General features: G+C 35.5%; 2 protein-coding genes across 2 annotated transcripts; one reads left to right on the top strand and one right to left on the bottom strand.

Moving 5' to 3' along the window:
* The first annotated feature begins 4,563 nt into the window (after nucleotides 1–4,563).
* Nucleotides 4,564–7,172, top strand: LOC149909313 (uncharacterized). Its single transcript, XM_090119187.1, has 3 exons — nucleotides 4,564–4,822; nucleotides 5,413–5,571; nucleotides 6,391–7,172. Exons 1-3 carry the CDS (start codon nucleotides 4,580–4,582, stop codon nucleotides 6,727–6,729), a joined length of 741 nt encoding a protein of 246 aa, XP_089975313.1. The 5' UTR covers nucleotides 4,564–4,579; the 3' UTR covers nucleotides 6,730–7,172.
* A 7,595-nt stretch (nucleotides 7,173–14,767) lies between these two features.
* Nucleotides 14,768–24,116, bottom strand: LOC149909314 (116 kDa U5 small nuclear ribonucleoprotein component). Its single transcript, XM_090119194.1, has 16 exons — nucleotides 23,832–24,116; nucleotides 23,471–23,700; nucleotides 22,790–23,041; nucleotides 22,217–22,474; nucleotides 21,447–21,685; nucleotides 21,042–21,175; nucleotides 20,592–20,778; nucleotides 19,813–19,953; nucleotides 19,350–19,562; nucleotides 18,932–19,067; nucleotides 18,329–18,527; nucleotides 17,492–17,634; nucleotides 16,620–16,756; nucleotides 16,064–16,184; nucleotides 15,555–15,747; nucleotides 14,768–14,935 (listed from the first exon to the last, which is right to left on the bottom strand). The coding sequence occupies exons 1-16, from the start codon at nucleotides 24,020–24,022 to the stop codon at nucleotides 14,782–14,784; spliced, it is 2,928 nt and encodes a 975-aa protein (XP_089975320.1). The 5' UTR covers nucleotides 24,023–24,116; the 3' UTR covers nucleotides 14,768–14,781.
* Nucleotides 24,117–24,307: the final 191 nt, after the last annotated feature.

A 24,307-nucleotide genomic window follows, 5' to 3' on the forward strand; every position in this document is an offset into this window, starting at 1 on the left:
CGAAACGCTCGTCAACGCGTCCGCGACGCGGACGGTTAAGAGCGTTTTCACATTATCCGATCCGATATCGGATATCGGACGCCGATAGCCGATATCCGATATCGGATACAATTTTCCCTTTCACATTGTCCGATAAAATCCTTCCGATATCATCATTAGTGTTGCCAGAAATTTTAAGAGAAAACTAAACTAAATTGCCAGTTGATAAAAAAGGTATAATTAAAAAAATGTTGTGTGGTTTTATGAAACCACGGAAAAGTGAAACTGTTCGAACGGTTCCGAACACTGCTTTGTGTAGCGCATGTCGCGTGACGGTCGGCTGCCGAGTAGGTATACCTACTCGGCAGCCGCGATACACGCGACATGCGCTACACAGACCAAAAAGTTTGAGACGATGTAATAAAAGTTTCACTTTAAAAAATTCAAATGATAGATCATAGTTGTACATACATTAAAAATAACTACGTAAAAAAAACAACTTCAAAAAAAGAAAAGTAAAAGTGCATATTATTTAGATGTGCTATTGCACGCCTCATAAGCGAAGCGTTGAGGTGGGTACTACTGTCACTTCGCGCAAAACATCTGATTTTTCAAACTTAAAATGTCTTTATGTATCATACATTGCACTTGTAAGATAATACATACACACACATATTAAGAAAAAACACTATTTTTAACGTTCATGATATTTTTGATGTCATTTTTGTTATTTGAACTAGTTAAAAAACAGTTTAAAAAAGTTCTGTCTTGGACGTCCGTGTGTCTGTATGTGCGGATCCTTTTTCTTGTTAACACGATAGCGACCGAAATACTTTACTAATCGAGTCTTTTTTTTTCTCTTACGCTTGAGTATGCTCAGGAATAGAACCCTTTCATTTTTCAGGGTCTGATTCGATGTGGTTTAATTGTTATTAAATAAACAAAAATAATAATTAATAAATATTTATTTAAAAAAAATTATGAGGCGTGCACTTTTGGATTTTCCAAATTATTTACTAAATAGTTTTGATATCGGTCATTTGTATAGTATATGTTAACACATTATAGATATAAATTTATATCAATACCTACTACAACCTAGTATTAGTTAATAGTTTTAGTAATACCACAGACTAATAATAATATACTACGTATACAATAATAATACATATGTATCAGCACAGACTTATAATAATATACTACGTAAACAAGTATATAAATACCTTTCAAAATCTATTAAATGTATTTTTAGCAAGACGTATCTAGTCATTTAGTCATTTTTTCACTATATACATTTATAAAAGTTGATGTAGTACCTATGATAAATTTATTAAGTGATACACCCCGTTTTCCAATTACAGCACTAGAGCGCATTATGCGGCATAATGCTTAACGTTGAATGTTCCAACTACAGCAACGCTTCGCACAATCGAGCATTAAAAAAAGTAATGCGCGTGAATTGATGCGTGCAATCGATTTATCGTTAGTAATTATTAATTGATGGAAAAATGTTTAAAGCTTTCGTCTCATTGTAGTTTTTTTCGAAATAATCAAAGTTAATTCAAATTGTGTTAAAAAAATAAATATTAGTATGGATGAAGGTACAAACATTGAAAAAAATGTTAATGAAATAATCAAAATCCAAATTACTTAAAATAACCGTAAATATTTTTCAACGAATTATCATGTATACCACTTTATTCACACATTAATGAGGTTATTGCCAAATCTATGAATATTTTTTTTTCAACACTGAACTTAGCGCAACCTGCTGGTGCGTTTCACGTTCCAATTAAGCATCAGCATAATTCGGCATTGTGCGGCACTGAGTCGCATTATGCTCTGTAATTGGAAAACAGCCACAATCTTTGTTCACATTTTCTATTCTTTTTCTTATTACACTGTAAATAATATTGTCACCCGTTCAAATATATATTTTATAATATGATTGTTGTAATTTCCTGTAAGTAAAGATACATAAATTATTTTATTGTCATAAGCAATTATTTTAGAATTAAGAGTTTTCAAATATTCTTTGTTGTTAATTCAAAATAAAAATAAAATCGGTGTGAAATCTCCTCCTTTTTTTGAAGTCGGTTAAAAACAAGCACTCAATGACAACAATACAATAAACAGCACAACCACAGAGCACAACCAATATCCGAGTAGGAGGAGGAGCGAGGCAGAATGAGTTAAAATAAAGGTGATAGACACTAATATTTTCGAAGATAGATATTTGAATTTAAGAACGCAATATATTTTTGTTTACTTCAGTTCAGCCAATTGCCGTATATTTTAATACGGTAATTAAAATAGCTGCCGTATAAATCGTATTTTTAATGCCTATAAATACTTAAATGTGTTTTTTCTTAATAAAAAAAGGTTTCTTTTAATAGAAAGGATTTTAGGTTAAAGCAAAGAATTTTTTTAAAGATTTAGCGCCCTATAAGGTCTAAGACCTAATTCACACGAGAGCTTTTTTAACGTCCGTTAAAAAAGCGTCCAAATAGAACAAATGCATTCCCAAGTATATGTTCACACGTCAGCGCTTTTAAAGCACGACGCTTTTTTATCGCGCAGTGTTCTATTTTCAACGCTCGGCGTTGGGCGTTAAATAAAATAGACCATAGGAAACTTCTTACTATTATTCAGACGAGCGCTAAAAAAGCGCCGGCGCTGCGTTCAGACTTCAGTATGCCGCACGCTCGCTCAGCGGTAGCACGTGTTTGTTGTGCTTATAATCATCAGAAAATCGATACGATGTCGTGGATTGTTGATCCCGAACTATTAATTATAGATGTGGAGTCTCGTCCGTTCCTGTATTCAAAATCGTTATACACATTTGAAAATAATTAAAAAAATTCCGGGGTATTGCCTTAACTCTTCGTACAGTGTCACAAACTGCCCTTTTAAGTATCTCTGTTCATTCAGAGGATGTACCCAGAATGCCTTTTGTTTTCTTTTTCGTCTTTTAATAACACAAATCGCTAGTGCCATTAATTTAGCAGAAACCATTTCCACGTCTTACTGAAGCCAGAGACGAGACATGAGTGATTTTAAAGCGTTAGTATGAACAACCACAGAGAGAACGTTTAAAAAGCGCCAACGCCGGGTTTTAACGCAACGCTTTTTTAACTCTCGTGTGAATGACTGAAAATACACAAACTATGTAGTGCTTTTTTGCTGTTGGTATACTGCCTTTTCGAAAATTGAGTTGGCAACACTGAACATTATCGTCCGATAGCCACTGGGTATATCGGTGTCGGCTCCGATATCCGATATCGGACCGGACAATGTGAAAGACAGGCACATATTTCATACATTTTACTTCCCTCCGATATCGGATATCGGCTATCGGCTTCCGATATCCGATATCGGATCGGATAATGTGAAAACGCTCTGAGTCCACCGTAGACGGCTAAACGACTCGTCCGGCTCGTCAGTCGACACGTTTGTATCAACTACCAACTTGCGACGCGACGCGTCCAACCAATTAACCAAGTAATAACTAATACTTAATCTGTGCTTGATCTGTGCTCATTCTCTGTATTAAGTATATAGTCTATGGCTCATTCGCATTCGTATTTGATAGCGGCAGTACACATGGGGCCAAGGCGTTGGGCCAACGTGTTGGGAAAAAATGAAGGATATCAAGGTTCCTGTTCACACATTGGCGTACTGATCATTCTGCATTGGCGCTTCAAAGATGGACGTAGTCCGTAGAATAATAATGAGTGTACTCTGCCGTCTACGATGATACCATTTTCCAATCTCTATTGTCCTTTTTTTTTATTTCTGTATAAATAAAACATTATTATGTTAAGATTTTTTCAAATGTTTAAAATGTGTACATTTTACATTTAATTTAATATTAACTACCTATAAAACGAAACTTTAAAGATTATAATATTATTATATTAAATGATAATATTATTTATGTAATAAAGCACAATTTGATCAAAATTATGCTCATTGAATATTGTTATTTAATTTTTAAGAACAAGTAACTTATTAATAGATACTATTTTACTCATTTTATAAATCATTGTATGAAAGTGAGATAAGAAAAACGTCTAGAATAATATAATAAATAGAAAATAAAACATCTAATTTATTGAGTCATATGGTTTTTATTTTTGTGTAAGTAGTTCATGCCGTGGATTCCAAATTATTCCTTCATGTGGATACAATTCTACGAATTGTAAAACCTCAATGCTTGTCCACATCGGCGCCGCCATCGCTATCGGAACATGGTTAAACGTAAATTTAATTGCCGCGCAACGATACTGTCTCCGCTGACGAGTAACAACAAACTGAACAAGACACCAACGTGTGAACGCTGTTTGCGGAGCGCGCCAAGATCCTTTGATGTGTGCACAAAAAACCGACAACATTCGGTTGGCCTGCCAATATTGGCGCCAACTAGGCTAATGAAGCCAACATACCGCCAAGTAGCTCTCTACACGTTGGCCCAACCCGTTGGCCCAACACGTTGGCCCAATGTGTACTGCCACCATAATACCTTCTGTGATTCGCATTCGCAACGCCGCCCATAGACGCCGCCACAGAACGCCGCCGGCGGCCGGTGTAGGACGTCAACATGAACGCCGAGGGAGTTAGAGTCACCGAACGTGATATAATAATAAAATTACTGGAACTATATAAAGACTTTCCCTGTTTGTGGGATTTAACTAACAAAGATTACGCAAATAGAGAAGCCCGAAATCAAGCGTATTTTATTATGTTAGAAGTTTTTAAAAAAATTGACAGTGGGGCTACAATAAAAACCTTAAAAAATAAGTTGGACAATATGCGTACATCCTATAGGAGGGAGCGAAAAAAGGTAAGCAAATTCAAGTCAAATATCCTGTTATGTATATAAATTTTAATAATAATATGTATAAAAATTTATTTTTATTGCGTTTCATTATGAATAACTAGGTATCCGCCCGCGGCTTCGCCCGCGCAGTCAAAGAAAAACCCGCATAGTTCCCGTTCCCATGGGATTTCCGGGATTGCATCATTTTCCCGGGATACCAAGTAGCCTATGTCCTTTCTCAGGTATCAAAATATCTCCATACCAAATTTCATGAAAATTGGTTCAGTAGTTTAGGCGTGATTGAGTAACAGACAGAGTTACTTTAGCATTTATAATATTAGTTTGGATGACATGATTGCTAAAGGATTTCCCCCATTCCCTAGACTGGCTTCTACAGTCTAAACTCTAAATAACAAGAGAAATATGAAGTGATATACGGCTGCGCGATATCAAAACATGTCTTGATGTAGCAAGACTAGCAAGTATACATAGTGGTTTTGACAATACTTAACAAGTAAAAAAATCATTATAATATATTCTAAGTACTTTATTGAAGAAATAAAACAACTATGGGTTTCAGTAAACAATAAATTTGGATATTTTACATATTTTAGGTGGAAGCTAGCATGACTAGTTGCGCTGGATACGATGAGGTGCATACGCCATCACTATGGTACTATGAACACCTCTTATTCTTAGATGAAAAAATCATGCCGACGACAGAGGTTATTGATAATATGGAGACTTATTCTTCCCAGTCACATAATGATGAGGTAAGCTTTAAATATTCAGAGTATTAATCATTCTTTCTTGGAAATGTACCTGGCCCTGATTGTTAAAATATTCAGTGAATATTTGTCTAACAGAATTACCATCTGCAGTACGTTCCCTTTCTGTTCTGTTAAGGCCTACTGAGTTGTCATTTAATCTCCAGTCTCCTGGCCGAAAAGTACATGTTTCAGTATCCTCGGTATCAACACAATTTCTTGTTATATAGTTTGATGACTTTTTTCTTAAATAATTGTGCAGTGTGCATGAAGCCATTACAACTTTGGGTACATTATGAACATTAATTTGAATTGGTCTTTTTAATACTCTAAAACGTTCAGCTAAAATACCAAATGCATTTTCTACAATTCTTCTTGCTCTGGAGAGTCTATAATTGAAAATTCTTTGATCATGTGTCAAATTTCTTCTTGGATATGGTTTTAAAAGATTTTCATTAATGGCAAATGCATTATCTGCCACAAAACAATATGGGGCGATAACATTTGATTGCGGTAATATAGACGGTGATGGTAAATTTAGTTGGTTCGATTTCATTTTTTCATGAAAAGTTGTATGTTTGAATACTCCACCATCAGAAATACTGCCATTAGAACCTATATTTACATAAATAAACTCGTAATTTGCATTCACAATACCAAGCAGGACTATGCTAAAAGTTCCCTTATAATTATAGTACAGTGTACCCGATTTTGGTGGCTTCTCGATAATAACATGTTTGCCGTCAATAGCACCCAAGCAATGATTAAATTGCCATTTTATTTCAAAGTCTTTAGCTATTTGTAACCAGTCATTTTCTGTTTCAGGAACCTGCAATAAAAAGAGAACGCTTTACGAGAAGAAAGCAAAAAAACATTTTAAAGAAACAGTCGGAATTACTAGAGTCTGCTAAAATATTAATATGTGGCGACGGCACATCAGCTGATGCTTTCGGGAACTCCGTGAGTTCTCAGCTCAAGGAGCTCCCAAAAGTACAAAGATGCCTCGCCGAAAAATTAATAGGAGAAACATTGTTCTATGCAAAACTAGGAGTCCTAAATTTTGAAACATCAATAAATGTTAAAAATATGACGTTTCAAAAGTGCTTCTCGAAGAAGTCTATACCCGGCGCGGCGAATGATGATCCCTATGACAGTTCGTCTTAGTGATTGCTCGTATGATGAGTCGTGTCGATACTTTACTATTTTATAGGCAAAGGCGTGGTTTGCATTCAGCCACGTCGGTAAACATGTTTTTACAATTAATATTATAAAACGTCTATTAGTCCGGGATCCATCGCCCATTTTTGCAAGTGATTACTATCAAGCTAATTTTTCGTGAGTAGCTTTATTTTGATGAGATGCCCAATAATTTCATGTACGAAACTCTCGATTGTGGTAGCTACCAGAGGAAACAAGGATAAAATATTTTGATTTGATGGTTCTCAAATATTAACTACTAACTGAATGTTTTTTTTTTTGTTCAATCTCAAGATAATTATCTAAATTATTCGAAAAAATATTTGTCCTACAAAATCTATGGTTTGATCAAAGAGTCCCCCTTTCCAATGTGTATCGATAACGAAGTCATCATAAATGATTACTAACCAGCTGATTTTTTTATTTTCACTTATTTAATACTTATATAATTCAACAGATATATTGTCCTACAAATTGCGTAATAAATATTTGAGAACCGTCAAATCAAAAATTTTTATCCTTGTTACCTCTGTAAGCTACCACAATCGAGAGTTTCGTACATGAAATTATTGGGCATCTCATCAAAATAAAGCTACTCACGAAAAATTAGCTTGATAGTAATCACTTGCAAAAATGGGCGATGTATCCCGGACTATACACCACTAGTTTTTAATCAGTACAAAAAATTTTACAGGGTGTTAAGTATCTTTAACCAATCATACTTGTGTAAGAAATAATTAAAAACACTAACAAACAGAAATGTCCCAAAATTGTCCACATAAATATGTAAAAATTGTTAAACCTAAATTTAATCAATGACCCACACTAGGTATTGTGTTGTAATTTTCTAGCGTACGATTTCGAGTAGGTCCGCCGCACAGATCCATTGATAAATTCCGGCAAACTCGCGTCCAAGCTCGCCATTCGCCCATTCCTCATCCCGCCACCCCCTTTCCCTCTGCGGCCTGCGCCCGCGTCGCACCCCAACGGCCCCCCGCCCCAACGCGACAAACAGTGCCAAATTGTTAGCGGAAGTGAAAACTTGTTTTTTTTTCGTCGCGTTTGTTTACGTTCTTCCCGGTACGATGTCATATCAATTCACATCACGGGCTTATGTACTTATGCTTCGTGCGTTCTTTTTGAGTGGAGAAAATGCGAGTGCAGCAGTACGTATGTACAGATAAGAAGTACCCGAGTCCCGAACGCTCGATCGCCAAATGTACGAACCGTGGTAAATGCTTACCAGCAGGCGATGTCTCAAAATGTTTTCGTGTAATGTACTAGCGTATTTTGAAGAGGATCCTCGACGTAGTACGAATGTCGAATAACGCTGCGGTTCATGAATTTCTCACAGCGGAGTTTGGAAGTCAGTGGATCGGTCGAGGCGGGCCTGCAGCTTGGGCTCCTCGCTCACCTGATCTCACACCCTTGGACCTCTTTTTGTGGAGTGAAATTAAGTGAACAAAAGTGAGCCGGTTAGTGTCGAACAATTAAAACAGCGCATATTGGATGAAGTGAAAAGACAAAAAAACGTAGGTACTTCTCTCGTTAAAAAACAATTTAATAAAACGTTCACGTCTGTGTATTGACAATGGTGGTGGACATTTTGAAGGACAATTGAAATACTTGTAAGGTTAGTTAAGATTATTGTAAATACCAGCTGATTCTAACTTCTTAAATACGCCAAAATCGTTTTTTCTTTCATTACAGATTAGGTATTGTAAAAACAGCTGATTCTAACTTCTTAAATACGCCAAAATCGTTTTTTCTTTCAATACAGAATAGCTTATTTTATTTTGATATTGTTTGTTTTGTATTTACATACCTACGTACCTATTTAATTTATTGTAAAAAGTAATTATGCCGGTCCTAAGCCTGGATGAAGTACCTATGAAGGGGAGATTTGAATTTAGGAATTAAACTAAATAAAGTTAGTAACTACCTACATGTCTTGTTTCATTTTATTGTCCAAGGTTAGGTAATACTATCAACGAATAAGTCAATGAACTCTGCAATGTGTCTATGATTTTAGTGAGACTTTCTTAAATAAACAAATGGTTATATCTTTGCTATTTATCGATATTATGTAATTCTTACATCATACATATGATAATAATGTATTCGCTAATATGTCCTTAAAGTTTTTGTACTGATTAAAAACTAGTGGTGTATATGTTGTTGTTGTATTAATTTAAGTTTTTTAGCATAGATTAAGTAGGTAAGAAAAATGAAAGTTTTCCAAAACATAAAAATGCACCTTATCATTTTCACGTAATTTTTAACCCGTTTAACACAGTGTAGGTATATTATTTTATCCTGAAAATGGAAGCCGCTCTTTAATTTGTCTAAAAAACATATTATCATAGGTATGTAAATTAACATTTTTTTATTTATAGATATAACCATACTATTTGGTCAGTCTGTCACAACGCTGCGATCGCTTGCTACTTCAATACGAGTGCTAACGCCTTGTATGCGCCACGTTTTTGTTATCGGAGTCAGTTGCTTGTTACTACTGTTGTTTTCTGTTTTTGTTGCTCTTTGATATTGTTGGTATTGAAGAATGCCGAGACTGCGAAAAACTGTACTCAATAGTGAAACGCGGGAGTTTGTTGTGCGTTTGCGAGATTATTCACCATTGTAGATTAACCACTATTAATGAACGTAGGCGTCAACAGTTGCAGTTCTGATTCTGAATTAGAGGCGCAACCACTGATTTCATCAGATTCAGACTAAAATATATTTAAATAAAAATAATCGTTAAACAGATTTTGTTTTATTTCGTTTTGTCCTATAGTTATTATTTTTTTAATTTTCTTGAGCAGGTATACAATTGTTGTATGCTGCGATCTTCTGTTCCATTCAATAGTGAATGAACTAAAGCTTAAGCATGGCAAAAATGTGAACTCGTTTCCATTATCGAAATTTGTTTATCGATACTTCCGCACTAGTCGATAAATGCCAACGATGTAAGTTTTGTAGGACGATACGTAAAGTCAGATTGATATAATTTCTCGTAAATGTTAAGAATTGTTATAATTCCAACGGAATATCATTGTTATGGCATAAAGCTACGTAAAAAATAATAAATGCCATTTTTAGACGCCTCCAATACGTTTCTAATTTAATGGTGACGCCATTACAAGTTTGTCTCTTGAGAGTTGAGAATAACTGTCAGTGTCATAGGAATCATCATTCGCCGCGCCGGGTATAATTGAATAAATAAATGTTTGAGTTTGAGTTTTAGGAGCCATTATTTAAGAGAAGAAGAAGGATTTGAGTTTGAAAAAAAACCACGTCTAAATCCGTTGCGTAAATATATAAGCATACAAAGGGACATAGGGACAGAGAAAGACACTTTGTTTTATACTATGTAGTGATGATTTCGAAAGTAAGGACACCCAACAAATAATACATATAATAACAGAACCGCCATCTTCATGTTTGTTACTTTAGAAAAATAAATAAACTATTATTTTATTTATTAAAGTTGTTTTATTGAACACATACCTTTAGGTAATCGTTGAGTACTCTAATGATAGCTTCGCAGGTCTCTGGTATTATCTCAGACAGAAGTTGTGGTGATATACATGTGCTTAATTTAAGATCATTATATTCTCTTCCTGACGCGAGATATTTTAAAGTTGCCACTAATCTTTCTTCGGCAGTTACAGCTCGCCTCATAACTGTATCGGTTTTCGCTATATATTTTTTCAAAAGATTTAATATTTCATCGAATGATTCTGGAGTCATTCGAAGAGTTCGGAAATCTTCATCATCCAATTCCTTAAGGAGCCGCATACGACTGTAATTTTCTCTATTTCTATAGTAGAATTTAGCCCATTCTCTTCGTTTTTTCCTTTGTTCCTTTTGTAGCGGTGCTGTAGCAACAATGGTTGCTGCAACCAACGCTATTTTAGCATTTTTCGATAATACCGGTGGCATGAGGCAAGACGTCCGTTCACTACTTCCCCATCCTATATAAGTTACTCTATGACTACTTCATAGCAAAGTCAACTGCATACCTATCTGCATATATTATATTACTCTATGGTCAACTGACAGCTGGAACTGGCTGGAAGGCCAACCGTCGGACAATCTGTAGCAATGTTGGAATGGTTGCTATGTCGGTTCCAATATGGTTGGCACCAAGAAGCTTATATCTAAATACACTGGAGATTGCACTATGACCATTAACTTGTCACAAGAAAATATAACCTTGAATGACGTCAGTGTTGTTTTTTGTCTCTTTCTGTGGGTGACCACACTGGTTTGTATATTCAGGATTTTTCGAAATAAAAAAAACTAAAAATCATGGTCTATAAATAATAACGACATATATTTTTAACAGTATTTATATTATAATATTACTGGTCAACTTACATGAATAATTATCATCTTTATAGGTAGGTACATACCATTTTAATTGGTAGAGAATGATAGTTTTAAATAACGCTTGATAACTTTTGATCTCATACTACGATTTTTTAATTAAAATGAGTGCTACATACATTAAAACATCGTTTTGGTTACTCAAGCTTCAGTCTAAAACTTTTCAATATTCCAAAGGGAGAGTTGCATCGCTAGTGTTGATGTGTGGTAACGATATTACAGTTCTCAGAAATTCGTATGTCTTTCAGGAGCTGTACTTACGGTTACTAATGGTTTCATGGTGGTTAATTATAATATAATTAAAATTACTTTATCAGTTTAGACGCAGTAACAAGAATGTGGTAAATAAAAAGGTATAGCACTTTTCAAAAGGTATTTTTTTTCTGGACCGTAATCCTCAGGCTTAAAATGCAAACTGCATATTCTGGCATGTTGATAAATTTTACCCTTGATAGGCACTATGGACAGCCATTTATTTCTTTTTATTTCATTTTTGGAAAGCTGAAATACGTAAAACAAAAAAATATTAGGTTAAAAAGTATAAATTTCAATGTAAAAAAGAACAAACCACAATATGTGAGTGCAATACCGATGTCGTGTGTTGTTTCATTACTAGTATAAAAAATTTTTAAATGGTGTTCTAAATGTTCATCATAATATTGTTTAGCAATATATTATCGTCGCTATCCGTAAAAATCCATCATCATGGTTACCTTACTTGTTAAATTTGTTTGTTGAAAACTTGTTGAAAAATGATGAAAGTATTAGGAAAAGAACTTATTTAACATGATTGCTTAGTAAAATGATGATAAATTTGACGATTTTTGCCATTAAAATGATTCTAAACAGGTAAATGCATGAGTATTGAGGAATATTGTAAATAACGTAAATATACACTTGCCTGTGAAATTATAGGCCAGAATTTGGTGTCCAAAAACTTCTGCAATTTTTCACAATGCAATACATTATTAATATTCGGAAAATATTTATTAAATACGCAACATTATTAACTTAAATATTCGAAGCGACGCAATTTTTTTGACACTTATGTCATATTGTCAAAGTGAGAGTTGCTACAATTTTATTATGGTAACTACCCATAATCAGGGAATATCGCTTTTTAATAATTGGTTCAGATACTTATTTTATTTAGTATGAATAATAATTGTCTCATCCAACAATGCTTCTGAATGACGTTGTTGGCAATTTATCAACAAACTCATGTACAAAAACTAACCTTTTGCATAGAATATTACAGCATACATAGTAGCCTTGGGAAAACTTCGTATTAACAGTGGCAATACCAAGTTAGGTGTGAAAGTGATAGAACACAACAATTTTCTTGTTACACGTCAAATGTTCATACCGAAATCTCCAGTGTATTAGATATAAGCTCAGAGGAATAAACCTATAGAGTACTTGTATCGAGCGTATACAATTTACATATATTTGTTTCTCTCTATCTAAAGAAAACGTCGTATGAAAGAATGAGATAGCTATAGACTACAAGCTACGTTTCAACATAGTCATGGCACCATTTTTACTATAGGTACGTATTTAGATAGATAGAAGGTGATAGTGATGGGATGTGCTTCAATCGATAAAATCGTGAATGCATTTTGCATTTACGGTTTCGTGAAATAATAAATAATAAAAAATAAAACAAAATTAATCATTCATTTCAGTTGAATACATTATTTGTTTAATCCTACGAATATAATAAATGCGAAACTATGCGAGAATGGATAACTTTCTCTTTCACTGCTGAACCGATTACAATGAAATTTTGTACATACATACACACATAGGATAGGTTTTATACCGGAAATCCCACGTGAACGGGAACTGTGCGGGATTTTCTTTAAAAACGTGGGCGGAAAAAAATTCCAAATAAAAATTCACTCACACACAAGCGTAAGATTGCACAATTCTTCTAGAGTATCCATCTTGATAACACGCAGGCTCGAAATGCAGTGAACACAATCTATCAAATTTCGACGGCGTCCAATCTACACGTCTCATGTTTTATACCCATTTTTTATTTAGCTCTGGAAATCTAAAACAAAATGAATTTATTAATAATCTAAAAGAAAAACAACAAACTAAACAGATAAGTCAAATAAAACAACCACGTGGTATTTTTTATTTTCCTGCTGTAGAAAATTTACATCTATTATTTGCTACAACAACTACATATAAATCTGATATAAGAAACAAAATAAATAAATCAACGTTAATATGAAATAGATTTTTTGTCATAAATCGATAATATACGCTAGATGTGTTACAACACTACGGTGGTAAACAAAATGACAAACGTGATAATATTGTGACATTTTTTAAAAATTATTTAATTCTTTTGTATTCCACAACCCCATAAAGTGGGTAAATGTTACAGTTACAACATAAACTTATAAAAAAGCGCTTGATAAAACCTTCAAATAGGTTTAGAACATAAATATTTATCAATTTGCTGAAAATCACTTACCGATGGAAAGATATTTTTTCATTGTTTTCATCCAAAACTCCCATTCGACTAGTAATAGCCGGTAGCTAAACATACAATAGTCATTTTAGCACACTGACAAATAAAAAGAAACACTATACACTTTATATTTTCTAAATATTTCGTTAAAACACTTGACGCCCTGAGCCCACCAGCTGGTTGGAAAACAAACTGACTGCCGGCGCGCTACGTTTGAAGACAGTGCAGATACTCTATCGCTATCTCAATCTGACTTATGCTGTTATTGACTAAGAGTAAGTAGATTAGAAAATATGTATTTTGTTCTGTCTCAATATAAGAACTCTAGGGTTTATTCCTCTGAGGATATAAGCTTCTTGGTTGGCACCAAGGCACCAACCGAATCGGAGCGTCTGTATAATATGCTAAACGTAACTTTTGATTTAATAATTTTGTGGATGAATAGTTGTCAATATAGTTGTCACTGTTATCTGTCAGAACATGCTTAGCTGTCGAATACTATAAATTGCCGCTTTCCTTTGACTTGTGGCATATTAATTGCTCTGTGCTCGTGGCGCATTCGTACGAATCGTGCCCAGAGGCTCGGACGTTGTTTATACGACGTTTGACCCAACTACCGTCACTTTGCTAATAGTCGTTGACTGGTTGCGATTTGTTATCAACTACCTACATCAATTAGGTAGCTGTGTAGAATCGCAGTACATTCTTATTACATTAAAACTAATATTTAACCCGGCCTCTGTGTAATTTCTTATAATTCAATATCAAAAGATGTTCCGTACACGGAGATTGGTTGCAAATTTAATACGTGATATGAAATATTATATCGAAAACTTCCCCAAGTTTGCAGAACTTTTGGAATTTTTTTCACGACCATACAGCAAAAAATAATTTAATTGCAATTTTAACAATGTTCCGGACTGCGGAACCGACGGAGGTTGCAAAATGAGATTTATTGTCGTCCTAATGTACCATTCACTTGACCGAAGTTTGAAAACTTTTGGAATTATTGTGAATTGATTGTCTTGACTGACTGGATACAGTTAAATAAACCCACTAATCCAGCCCAGATACCATTATTTTCAAAACTTAAATATAAGAGGTAATAGGACAAAAAAAAACAACAAATCAATTCTAATAATTTAATTAAACTGTACATCTTGTCTCGCGAGCTCCAACAACATAGGGTCGTCGAAGAACTTATTGATAGACACGTCCTCACTGAGACCCTTGCGTCGCCGCGTCTTTATCATGAACTCGCGAGCTAAATGCGTCGCCGGCTGCGGTTCTAATGGCCTGAAATAAATTGATTATTAGAAAATAATAAATCTACTATGAGGTTTAAATGAAATTAATTATGAGGAAAATGATTATTCCATATTGAAATTGGGAATAGACAAAATTCAAAATTTCTTAAAACGAAATTGAATGGAAAGGAAAGGAAAAAATATTATTTTTAGTTTAGCATTGCCACACGAAGAAAAAAAAACAAAAGTGTGCTTAGAACTATATACCCAGCAGGTTGACACTGCGGTCTAAGTAGTCTATGTTCTATGGTTCTTCTCCATAGATACTGCTTGCCGAATCGGTGGTAAATGTTAAAAATATGTAATGACGATTCAAAAGTGCTTCTAAAAGAAGTCTAATTGAATCTTCTATAATATAAAAATGAACCCCAAAATGTGTTGGTAAGCGCATAACTTGAGAACGGCTGAACCGATTTCGATAATTCTTTTTTTATTATATTCCTTGAAGTACGAGGATGGTTCTTATGTAGAGAAAACCTAAATATGTACCACCGGCGAAGCCGGGGCGGACCGCTAGTAATTAATAAATGTTTGGGTTTGATTTTATGAACCATAGACATATGCAACTTATTTTTACCATAGACCATAAGTGTAGTGTATAAACTCACCGTATAGTGATGCTCTTGTCCAACGGGTCACCGGGCACAATCTGCCAATGGTGGAACACCTGCAAACAGAACGCCTGGCCCTGCGTGTGCGTGCGCAGGTCCGTCTCGAAGCCGAACGAGTCTATCGCGGGCACGAACGCCTTTATCGTGTACAGGGGGGAACCGGGCACCGGCGCGTCTTGCGTCACGTGCCCTGCGAGGGGAGAATGGTATGAAAAAAATGTTTTAATTGTTACATTGGCACCAACAGAAATTGGTTACGATAAAAAGACAAAGTACGCAAAAAATTTTTTATTAGGGACAAAAAAAAGATCCAATTTATAAAATTAAACAACAAAACATTGGTTTATTAGAAATATTAATTACTATCAACTCATTTAAAATATATTTCACTTGAAAAATAAATATTAAAACGTCCACTTAGGTGATCACAGACAAACTTAACGTTAAAATATATTTTTAAATTTTTTTTCACTAAAAAACAAAAACAAACAAACAAAAAAACCCACCTCTCCGTTTAGCCAGCACGGTGTACACGGCGGAGACGCAATCGGCGGGCGCTTGAACTTCCACGAATAAATAGGGCTCCATCAGACGTGGAGTCGCCATGAGGAATGCTGAATATGCCACCTGAAAAAAAAAAGTTTTAAGCGACATACTACTAAGTAAAATAATCCTAATTTACTAAGATAAAGATATGCCTAATCTTAAATCAATCGTAAATGTATTTAAGCATTTAATAATTGATAGAATTGATCTATAAAAAAAAGAGAAGTTGGTGGTAAATGAAACACTTTAGTTGTTCGACAGTAAGCTGTTGTATATTGTATTGAACTGATCTTAAACTGAACTCAACTGAAGAACAACATTACTATATACTATGACGCACACATACATTTCATTACACACTACTTGCCAGCAAATTATTGACACACACATACATAAATATCATATAAATAAAACTTCCAGGCACAAATTGTGTAGCAAATCTTTTAAGTAAATTAATATAATTAGGCATAAATTAAAAAAAAAATCATATAACTTAAAAAAAATGTATAGACATACCCGCCTAGCAGTGGGTATGATTTGTCCACCGCCTCTATGCAGCGGCTCATTGGCTATTACTGCATCTAGAATCTTGAATTTCACATTTCGGATTGGCTCTTCACATAAAGGACCTTCCCTTGTGCCCCATTGGAAACCTAGAAGCACAGAATACATAATAGTAGCTAAACGCTACAGAACGGACACTCTCCGCCTCCCGCCAAAATTAAACTTACCTCACCCCCGCGCGATCAGACATAAAATGGGCCATATTTTTCTGCAAGGACGATACGCAACGAAGATTGACAACATTAATCAAATTGACTTAAAGTAATTTTATTATTTTGGATTTGTGATTATCGTTTTTCGTAGAAAATGGTTAGATATTGTGCTGTTTACGGATGTATTTCATCAGAAAAACGCGAATTTTTTTTTACGCTAGTCACAAATGTGCCAACCATAAAGCGTTAATACACACATTTGCAGTCTCTACAGTGTGACTGTCAAAACGATCATTTTGTATGGAGTGTCCGGGGTGTGCTAGAAGGTTAAAATAAGGTGTAAAGCCTTGAGCAATATGAGACAGATGCAATTTACTACTTTTACTAAACTATTTTATGGGCAGATACGTAATTAGTATTCTGTCCTAACATATTTTTAACAGGAATATAAACTTGATCTTTCCATATCACTCCTTTTTTCGAGTAATGGAAAACATCGGGATATATCAGCATGTCATAGTTTCGTTCTAACAATTTGATGATAAGTGACAAAGCAATCATCATATTGCGACATGGTTTAAAACCATACAAAAAGTTAAGAAGTTTTTTTTCGAAGTTTTGGAAGTTTACATGGGAACAAAGTAGGATAAAGATAGTAAGAAATCGGTATACCTTGCACAATGCTATCTTTCACAGAAGCCAGCAGATGTTTATCCACCTCTGAGGGTAGCGTGTCATCTACGAGGATGTTCGGCCCCGTGGCATCTGGACCGAACGCCCAGATCGAACGAGCGGCCAACAGATCCCAGTCGTATCTGGAATAATTATTATATTGTATACATTTGGTAATATTGTTTGTAAGGTGTAATAACAAAATACTATTATAATTAACTAGCTTCCGCCCACGACTTTGTACGTGCATGCCCGTTTTTTCCTGTTCCCGCAAGAATTTCAGGAAATCCATTCTTAGCGGATGCCTACATCCTAACATCTACCTGCATGCCAAATTTCAGCCCGATACGTCCAGCGGTTTGGGCTGTGCGTTGATAGATCACTATATCAGTCACCTTTGAGTTTTATATATGTATATAGATTTTATATATATAGATTACTAGCGGTCCGCCCCGGCTTCGCCCGTGGTACATATTTACGTTTTCTCTACATAAAAACCATCCTCGTACTTCAAGGAATATAATAAAAAAAGAATTATCGAAATCGGTTCAGCCGTTCTCGAGTTATGCGCTTACCAACACATTTTGCGATTCATTTTTATATATAAGAAGATTGAAATTGATAATGGGTTTGAGTCCCGTCTCGTGATCGAATTTTTTTCTATTCATTGTAAAATTATTTATTTTAAATTTTTTAGATAAAATTTTAGAAGTTCACCAAAATCAGACGCAATGGCACACAATCAGATAAAAATTACACAAAATTAGACATAATGGCACGCAAACAGACGCAATGGCACAATAGCACACAATCAGACACACACACTCGCACACTCACTTGGTCTGGAAGAACTCGCCGAGCCGCTTCCTATCCCACGTGACACACACCGCGCCCGCCTCGATGTCCTCCGCGAGCCCGCGCTCCAGCGGCTCCGCTATCATTGTGAGCTTGTTGCGTTTGTTCGGAGTCTCCGCGAAGCACTTGAGCGAGGACGTCTCGACGACTGTCTCGCAGAAGGACACCACTGGGTCTGCGACTGCGGAAAAATAATGAAGTGTAGCCAAATGAGTAAAGATGAACCAGAGGCGAAGCTACTCAGCTTCTTTGCTTTACTCTGTGGTACAGCATAATAACTTCAAGTTACAACAGACTGCAAAGAAAAATAAATTTCACGAAAAGTGCATACCTATACTTTATACCATACTCAAACTCAAACTCAAACATTTATTTATTCAATTAGACTTCTTCTAGAAGCACTTTTGGAACGTCATTACATATTTTTAACATTTACCATAATATATTTTAAAAAATATGCCAAAAGACTGAATAGGCATATTACATATTTTTTCTACATTCAATCTATTGTTCCGGACCACTAGAAAACCTAACTCCACAGACACCCTCCCCCGTCCCCCATATACCTTTTCCAGCGGAACTTACCTTTAATATCAATCTCCGAGTACATATTCCTCAAATCGTGCATCACGCAGTCGAGGTACAGTTCACCGGTACCAAGTATAACGTGCTCACCGCTCTCTTCCACGCGAGTGGATAGCACTGGGTACGATTTGTTCACCTGTAATTAGAAAAAATTATTTTATTTTTTTGTATTACGGTCGCGACCGAGCGCGTGTTTGCGTTATTATTTCCTTAAAATATTTTTATGTACTGGAAATTGTAAAAATTATTTTTGTCTTCAAGTTTTTTTTAAACAGCAAGTAAATGATTGTTTTCAATAAAAATTTAAGTTGAGTTTAAAATTTAGGTTATTACTGACCCATCTTAATCTAGAACGATCCACCAAAAACTTGCCTTTAAATTTGAAATAGAATTATTTTTTTTCGCCATAAATACTTACTTTTCTCAAGCCGTCCAACATTTTGGGCAGTTCCGAAGGATTCACGGGTTCCACGGCTATCTTCACAATGGCTTGCGTGTTGAACCTCAACGGTTTGAAGGTGTGCAGTTCCTCCTCCTCATCAGCAGAAACCAGGGTGCAGGTCTTGACTATGGGTTGGTCGATGCCTTCTATGAGAGCCCAGCAGCCAGCTGGCACTCGGTTTAGTTCCACCTAGAAAAGGAATGGGTTTTGGAAAAACTTCAGAGTATGGGAATATCATTTTTCTTCATCAATAAAAGGTTCCTGAAGATACGATAAGTATACATCATAAAGAATTAATAATTCTGTTAAAAAAATTGGAAAAGGACATAATAATTATTACCAAAAGGTCACTATTATAACCCAGTATTTTGCTGCACCCAATCATTTTGTAAAGAAGCAGTATCAACACAGAAAAAAATAAATATTTATACAACAGTACCTTATATCTAGCTTCGAATATCCAGAGTCGGCCCACGTTCATGATTCTAGAATCTTCTTCATCTTGCGTACTGTAGTTCTCACCGAGCACGCGTACAGTCTGCCCCGCGTACAGCGTGCCCGACATTATACGCGCTAGAACCTGTACAAAAAAATTATTATATTGGATTAAAATTTGGAAATATTATTTTAATATATATAGTAGTGAGAGAACTCTGATCGCCAACTATAAAAAAAGTATCATCATTGGTGGGGTATTCAGTACATAATATATTAATGTGTAAAAATATTTTTTTTTTAATGTAATTTATGGTGAGAATGAGTTCAAAAGTCGTCTTACTGCAGAATACACCTTGCGTGACGTCACTGCGTGCACACACTCACCAGGAAGAAGGTGCAGTCGTCGGTGGGGTACATCTTGGTGGTGTGCGCGACTAGTCTGCCCGACTGGTCGCACGCGAGCATGTCGTCCCGCAGAGCGCCGGTCGCGTGACGTCACTGCGTGCACACACTCACCAGGAAGAAGGTGCAGTCGTCGGTGGGGTACATCTTGGTGGTGTGCGCGACTAGTCTGCCCGACTGGTCGCACGCGAGCATGTCGTCCCGCAGAGCGCCGGTCGCGTGACGTCACTGCGTGCACACACTCACCAGGAAGAAGGTGCAGTCGTCGGTGGGGTACATCTTGGTGGTGTGCGCGACTAGTCTGCCCGACTGGTCGCACGCGAGCATGTCGTCCCGCAGAGCGCCGGTCGCGTGACGTCACTGCGTGCACACACTCACCAGGAAGAAGGTGCAGTCGTCGGTGGGGTACATCTTGGTGGTGTGCGCGACTAGTCTGCCCGACTGGTCGCACGCGAGCATGTCGTCCCGCAATGTGCCCGTAGCACCGCGGTAGCAGTGCGCCACCTTGCGTGCCGCCGCGTCTAACGGGGATGGCACGTGACGTGTCACCATGTCTACAAATCCGCTGTGGAGGGATTTTTTATTTTCATTATATTACAAAAGTTCAATAATATTTGTATGTTGCAACATTAGTGGAGGTTTATAATCATTTATTTTTAATTTTTATTAAATAACATAAATGCAAGCAAAACTTCGAAAACTTTTATGGCAAATACAATTTTATTTTAAAAATACTTGTTCATTATTTTTATATTTTTCAGCAAAGTATTATGTAGTTTACTACATAATATGTAAAGTAATTAGGTACATTAGTTTTATATAGCTTACCAAAAATCGCCAAAGAAGCGGCTACAAACGAGCCGCAACAACGGTCGCACGTTTAGCTTGGATTCTTGCTTTGTCAGCTTTATCCCCAGTTCAGCCAATACATCTGGCAATGTTGTATCTACGTCACCAACCACCTAGAAAAGATGAAATAAAAAAATGTTTTACATTTTTTTTTAGAAGATTACAAAATGTTATAGTTACAACGTAATTTGTAGGCAATCTTTAAAGAATAATTGTAAAACTGTAGTCCAATTTAAATTTTTACCACAGTATGTTAGGTAAGTTAAGCAGAGAGAGCTATATTTAAATAATATGATATTTTTCATTTAGATTTACGGCTCCCTTATTTTCACATTGGAAAAATATCTATGTACCATGATGTCCTATCAAAGAATATAAACATACCTGAGCAAAAATCTTATACAGCGGCTCCAAAATGAACTCTACAAAGCTCCTCTGCGCTGACGAATGCGGTTGTTTCTTTGTAAACCGTCTCGTCTTAGCGTTGAAGTAAACATCGCCCCAGAGCCACGCCGCCATATCGGAGGCTCGTAGACCACAGTCGTGTGTGTTAGCGTACATAGCAGCAAACGATTCCAGGGTAAAACATACGTCATAGAGGGATGACGCGAAACAGACGTTACCTGGAAGTTATTTTATATTATATCTGTGAGAGAATCATTTCAGAGTAGTAGTTATGTGGCTATACCTTCCTATTATTAATGTACTCTATGGTGTACAACATAATGTCGATATTGAATTGATATGAAATGCATGGGATTACGGGCCATGCTATGGTTTATATTCCTTGAGTAAGTAGCTCGATGATATAGTCTCGGTACTACCATCGACCGCGCAAGGTGTGCGCACTGAGTCATTATTTATTATTATTTCACATATCTACCTAATTATAATTAATTATGGAGAGTTATTTAAATTCTCCGACATATCAATTTCAATGTTCCAATGACGTTTAGCAATAATATCATAAATAAGTACTGGACTTAAAACAATGAAGAGAAATGGAAATTGTAACATTACATTCAATGCAAACCATTGTTTATAGCGTTTGACATTTTTCAATAAGCACCAAGAAAAAAAAATTTTTAAACAAATTCTCAAAATGACTACACAATTTTATAATTCACAAGTACATATAAACAGATTATACATACCTAACAACGGCGAAAATATAGTCACAGGTTCCTCAGGATTATCTTGCGGATGCGTTGTCTCCAACACTGAATTTAGCTCATCTATAATATGCCTGAGCTTATAGTATGCATCCGCGGGCGGCAGCTTCAACTCCAGTATCAGTCTGTCGATTTTATTAATGCATAGTGTCAACGGCACTCGCTCCTGAACAGCGTGACGGAGAAGACGTTCCGTGTTGAGCATTATACCTTCTGCAGCATCCACAAATAGGATTGCACCTGGTAGAGATAAGATTGTGGTTGTGAGTGATTTGTTTATAGTTTCTTTTAAAAGTAGGTAATGATGCTTAAAATCAGCAGTGTTAATTACCCGATTTTAATTAGCCAATAAATGTATGTTTAAGAATTATATCCCATGGATTTGTTCATGTTAGTATTATTTATAGTAGATTTCCTGATCATTAAGATTTGGCAGTAAAAGCTTAACTTAAATTAGATGATATAGATGCATACATGACAGCTTTGAGTACACTGTACAATATATCTGTTTTATTTCAAAGTAAAATAAACTAGCCCTAAAATTAAAGTACATACCATCTGAAATCCTCAAAGCAGCAGTCACTTCATCGCTAAAATTAACATGCCCAGGAGTATCCATTATATTCAAAAGGTGCGATTTCCCTTTTATATCCTTCAAGAGGAGAGTGACTGGCATGGACTTGATGGAGACTCCTCTCTCTTGTTCCACAAATAGAGTGTCTGTATACCTCATGGGTATTGTGGTATCATTGTTTATGGTGTCTGGATGGGTCTGACGCATTAGGCAGTCGACAAATGATGTCTTTCCTGGAAAATTAATATACAATTAAAAATATATATAACTAGCGTACATATTTACATTTTCTCTACATAAGAACCATCCTCGTACTTCAAGGAATATAATAAAAAAATAATTATCTAAATCGGTCCACCCGTTCACACGTGACGCCGTGAGTTGTGACCAAGGAAAACGGGTTTCATTTTTATATTTAGATTATATAAAGTAACTACTTGTTATCTACAGATTAATTTATTAAATAGGGATTTTTCTTGATATTTCAGTATTCCCAAAAAATTGTAATTAATATCTTTAGTTGGCATTACTAATTTTGATAGTGTAAAGTTGTTCTTTGTTTTCAATATTGTGAGTACATGGTCTTAAACACTTTATCTAGTGATTAGATGATCCTATGAATAAAATTATCATAAAATTTTGTAATAGACAGTTTCTCTTACCATTATGCAAATGTCCCATCAGTGTGATGTTCCTCATTAAGTTAGTGTTATCCAACATATCCGCAAGGTACTCCATATCATAGATCGTGTGCGGCAGCTGCTGCTCTTGCAGCTGAAACTTCTTGTTCTTAACAGGTTCTATAAGAGGCTTATCGAGTGCTTGAGTATCCTCCTCCTGTACTACTGTCTCTACATCTGGTCCGTACACTTCTACTGCTTGAGGATAGTAGCTAGAAATAAGTGAATACTTAAGTACCTTTTCTTCTATTAAATCTTTAGAATTATCATTGTATTCTAAGTAAAACATAACCAAAATTTTTTTTCAATAGTTTTGTATCGGAATAAAAAGTATGTATTTTACCGTTTGTCTTCGTGTAATACAACAGACATCGGTGCCGCTTCAGGCTCCGCGTCAGCATCTTCATCTTCTTCCATAGCATCCTCGTCGGCATCACGATTATCCTGTCCATATACACTTTGATCATCGTCAGAATCGGACTCTAAGTCTGGACCAATGTAATTTCCAAATTCATCATAAAGATCACCATCCATATTTGGTTCAATTTATGAACTTTATTCAATAGAAAATTTGAAAAATCTCAAAACTGTTCAATCAAAACAAACGAAGCCGCTGGTTGTTTGACAATTTAGCATAACCTCCAAATTTTTTAATGAAAAGTCAATGCGCAAAATTCTTAATTTTAATACTATTTAAATTAGTCTTATTTTAATACAACGAACTTGTAAATGAAATTTTAATGATTTTGGAACACATTTTCACTGTTATTAAATCTTATTAAATAGAATAAAATACTTGAATGAGCATTTTAGTTTAAA

Source organism: Colias eurytheme, chromosome 3, assembly GCF_061535395.1.
Source record: "Colias eurytheme isolate Ceu_HAF_F1 chromosome 3, ilColEury1 Martin Lab GWU primary, whole genome shotgun sequence".
In the NCBI taxonomy this organism is placed as follows: domain Eukaryota; kingdom Metazoa; phylum Arthropoda; class Insecta; order Lepidoptera; family Pieridae; genus Colias; species Colias eurytheme.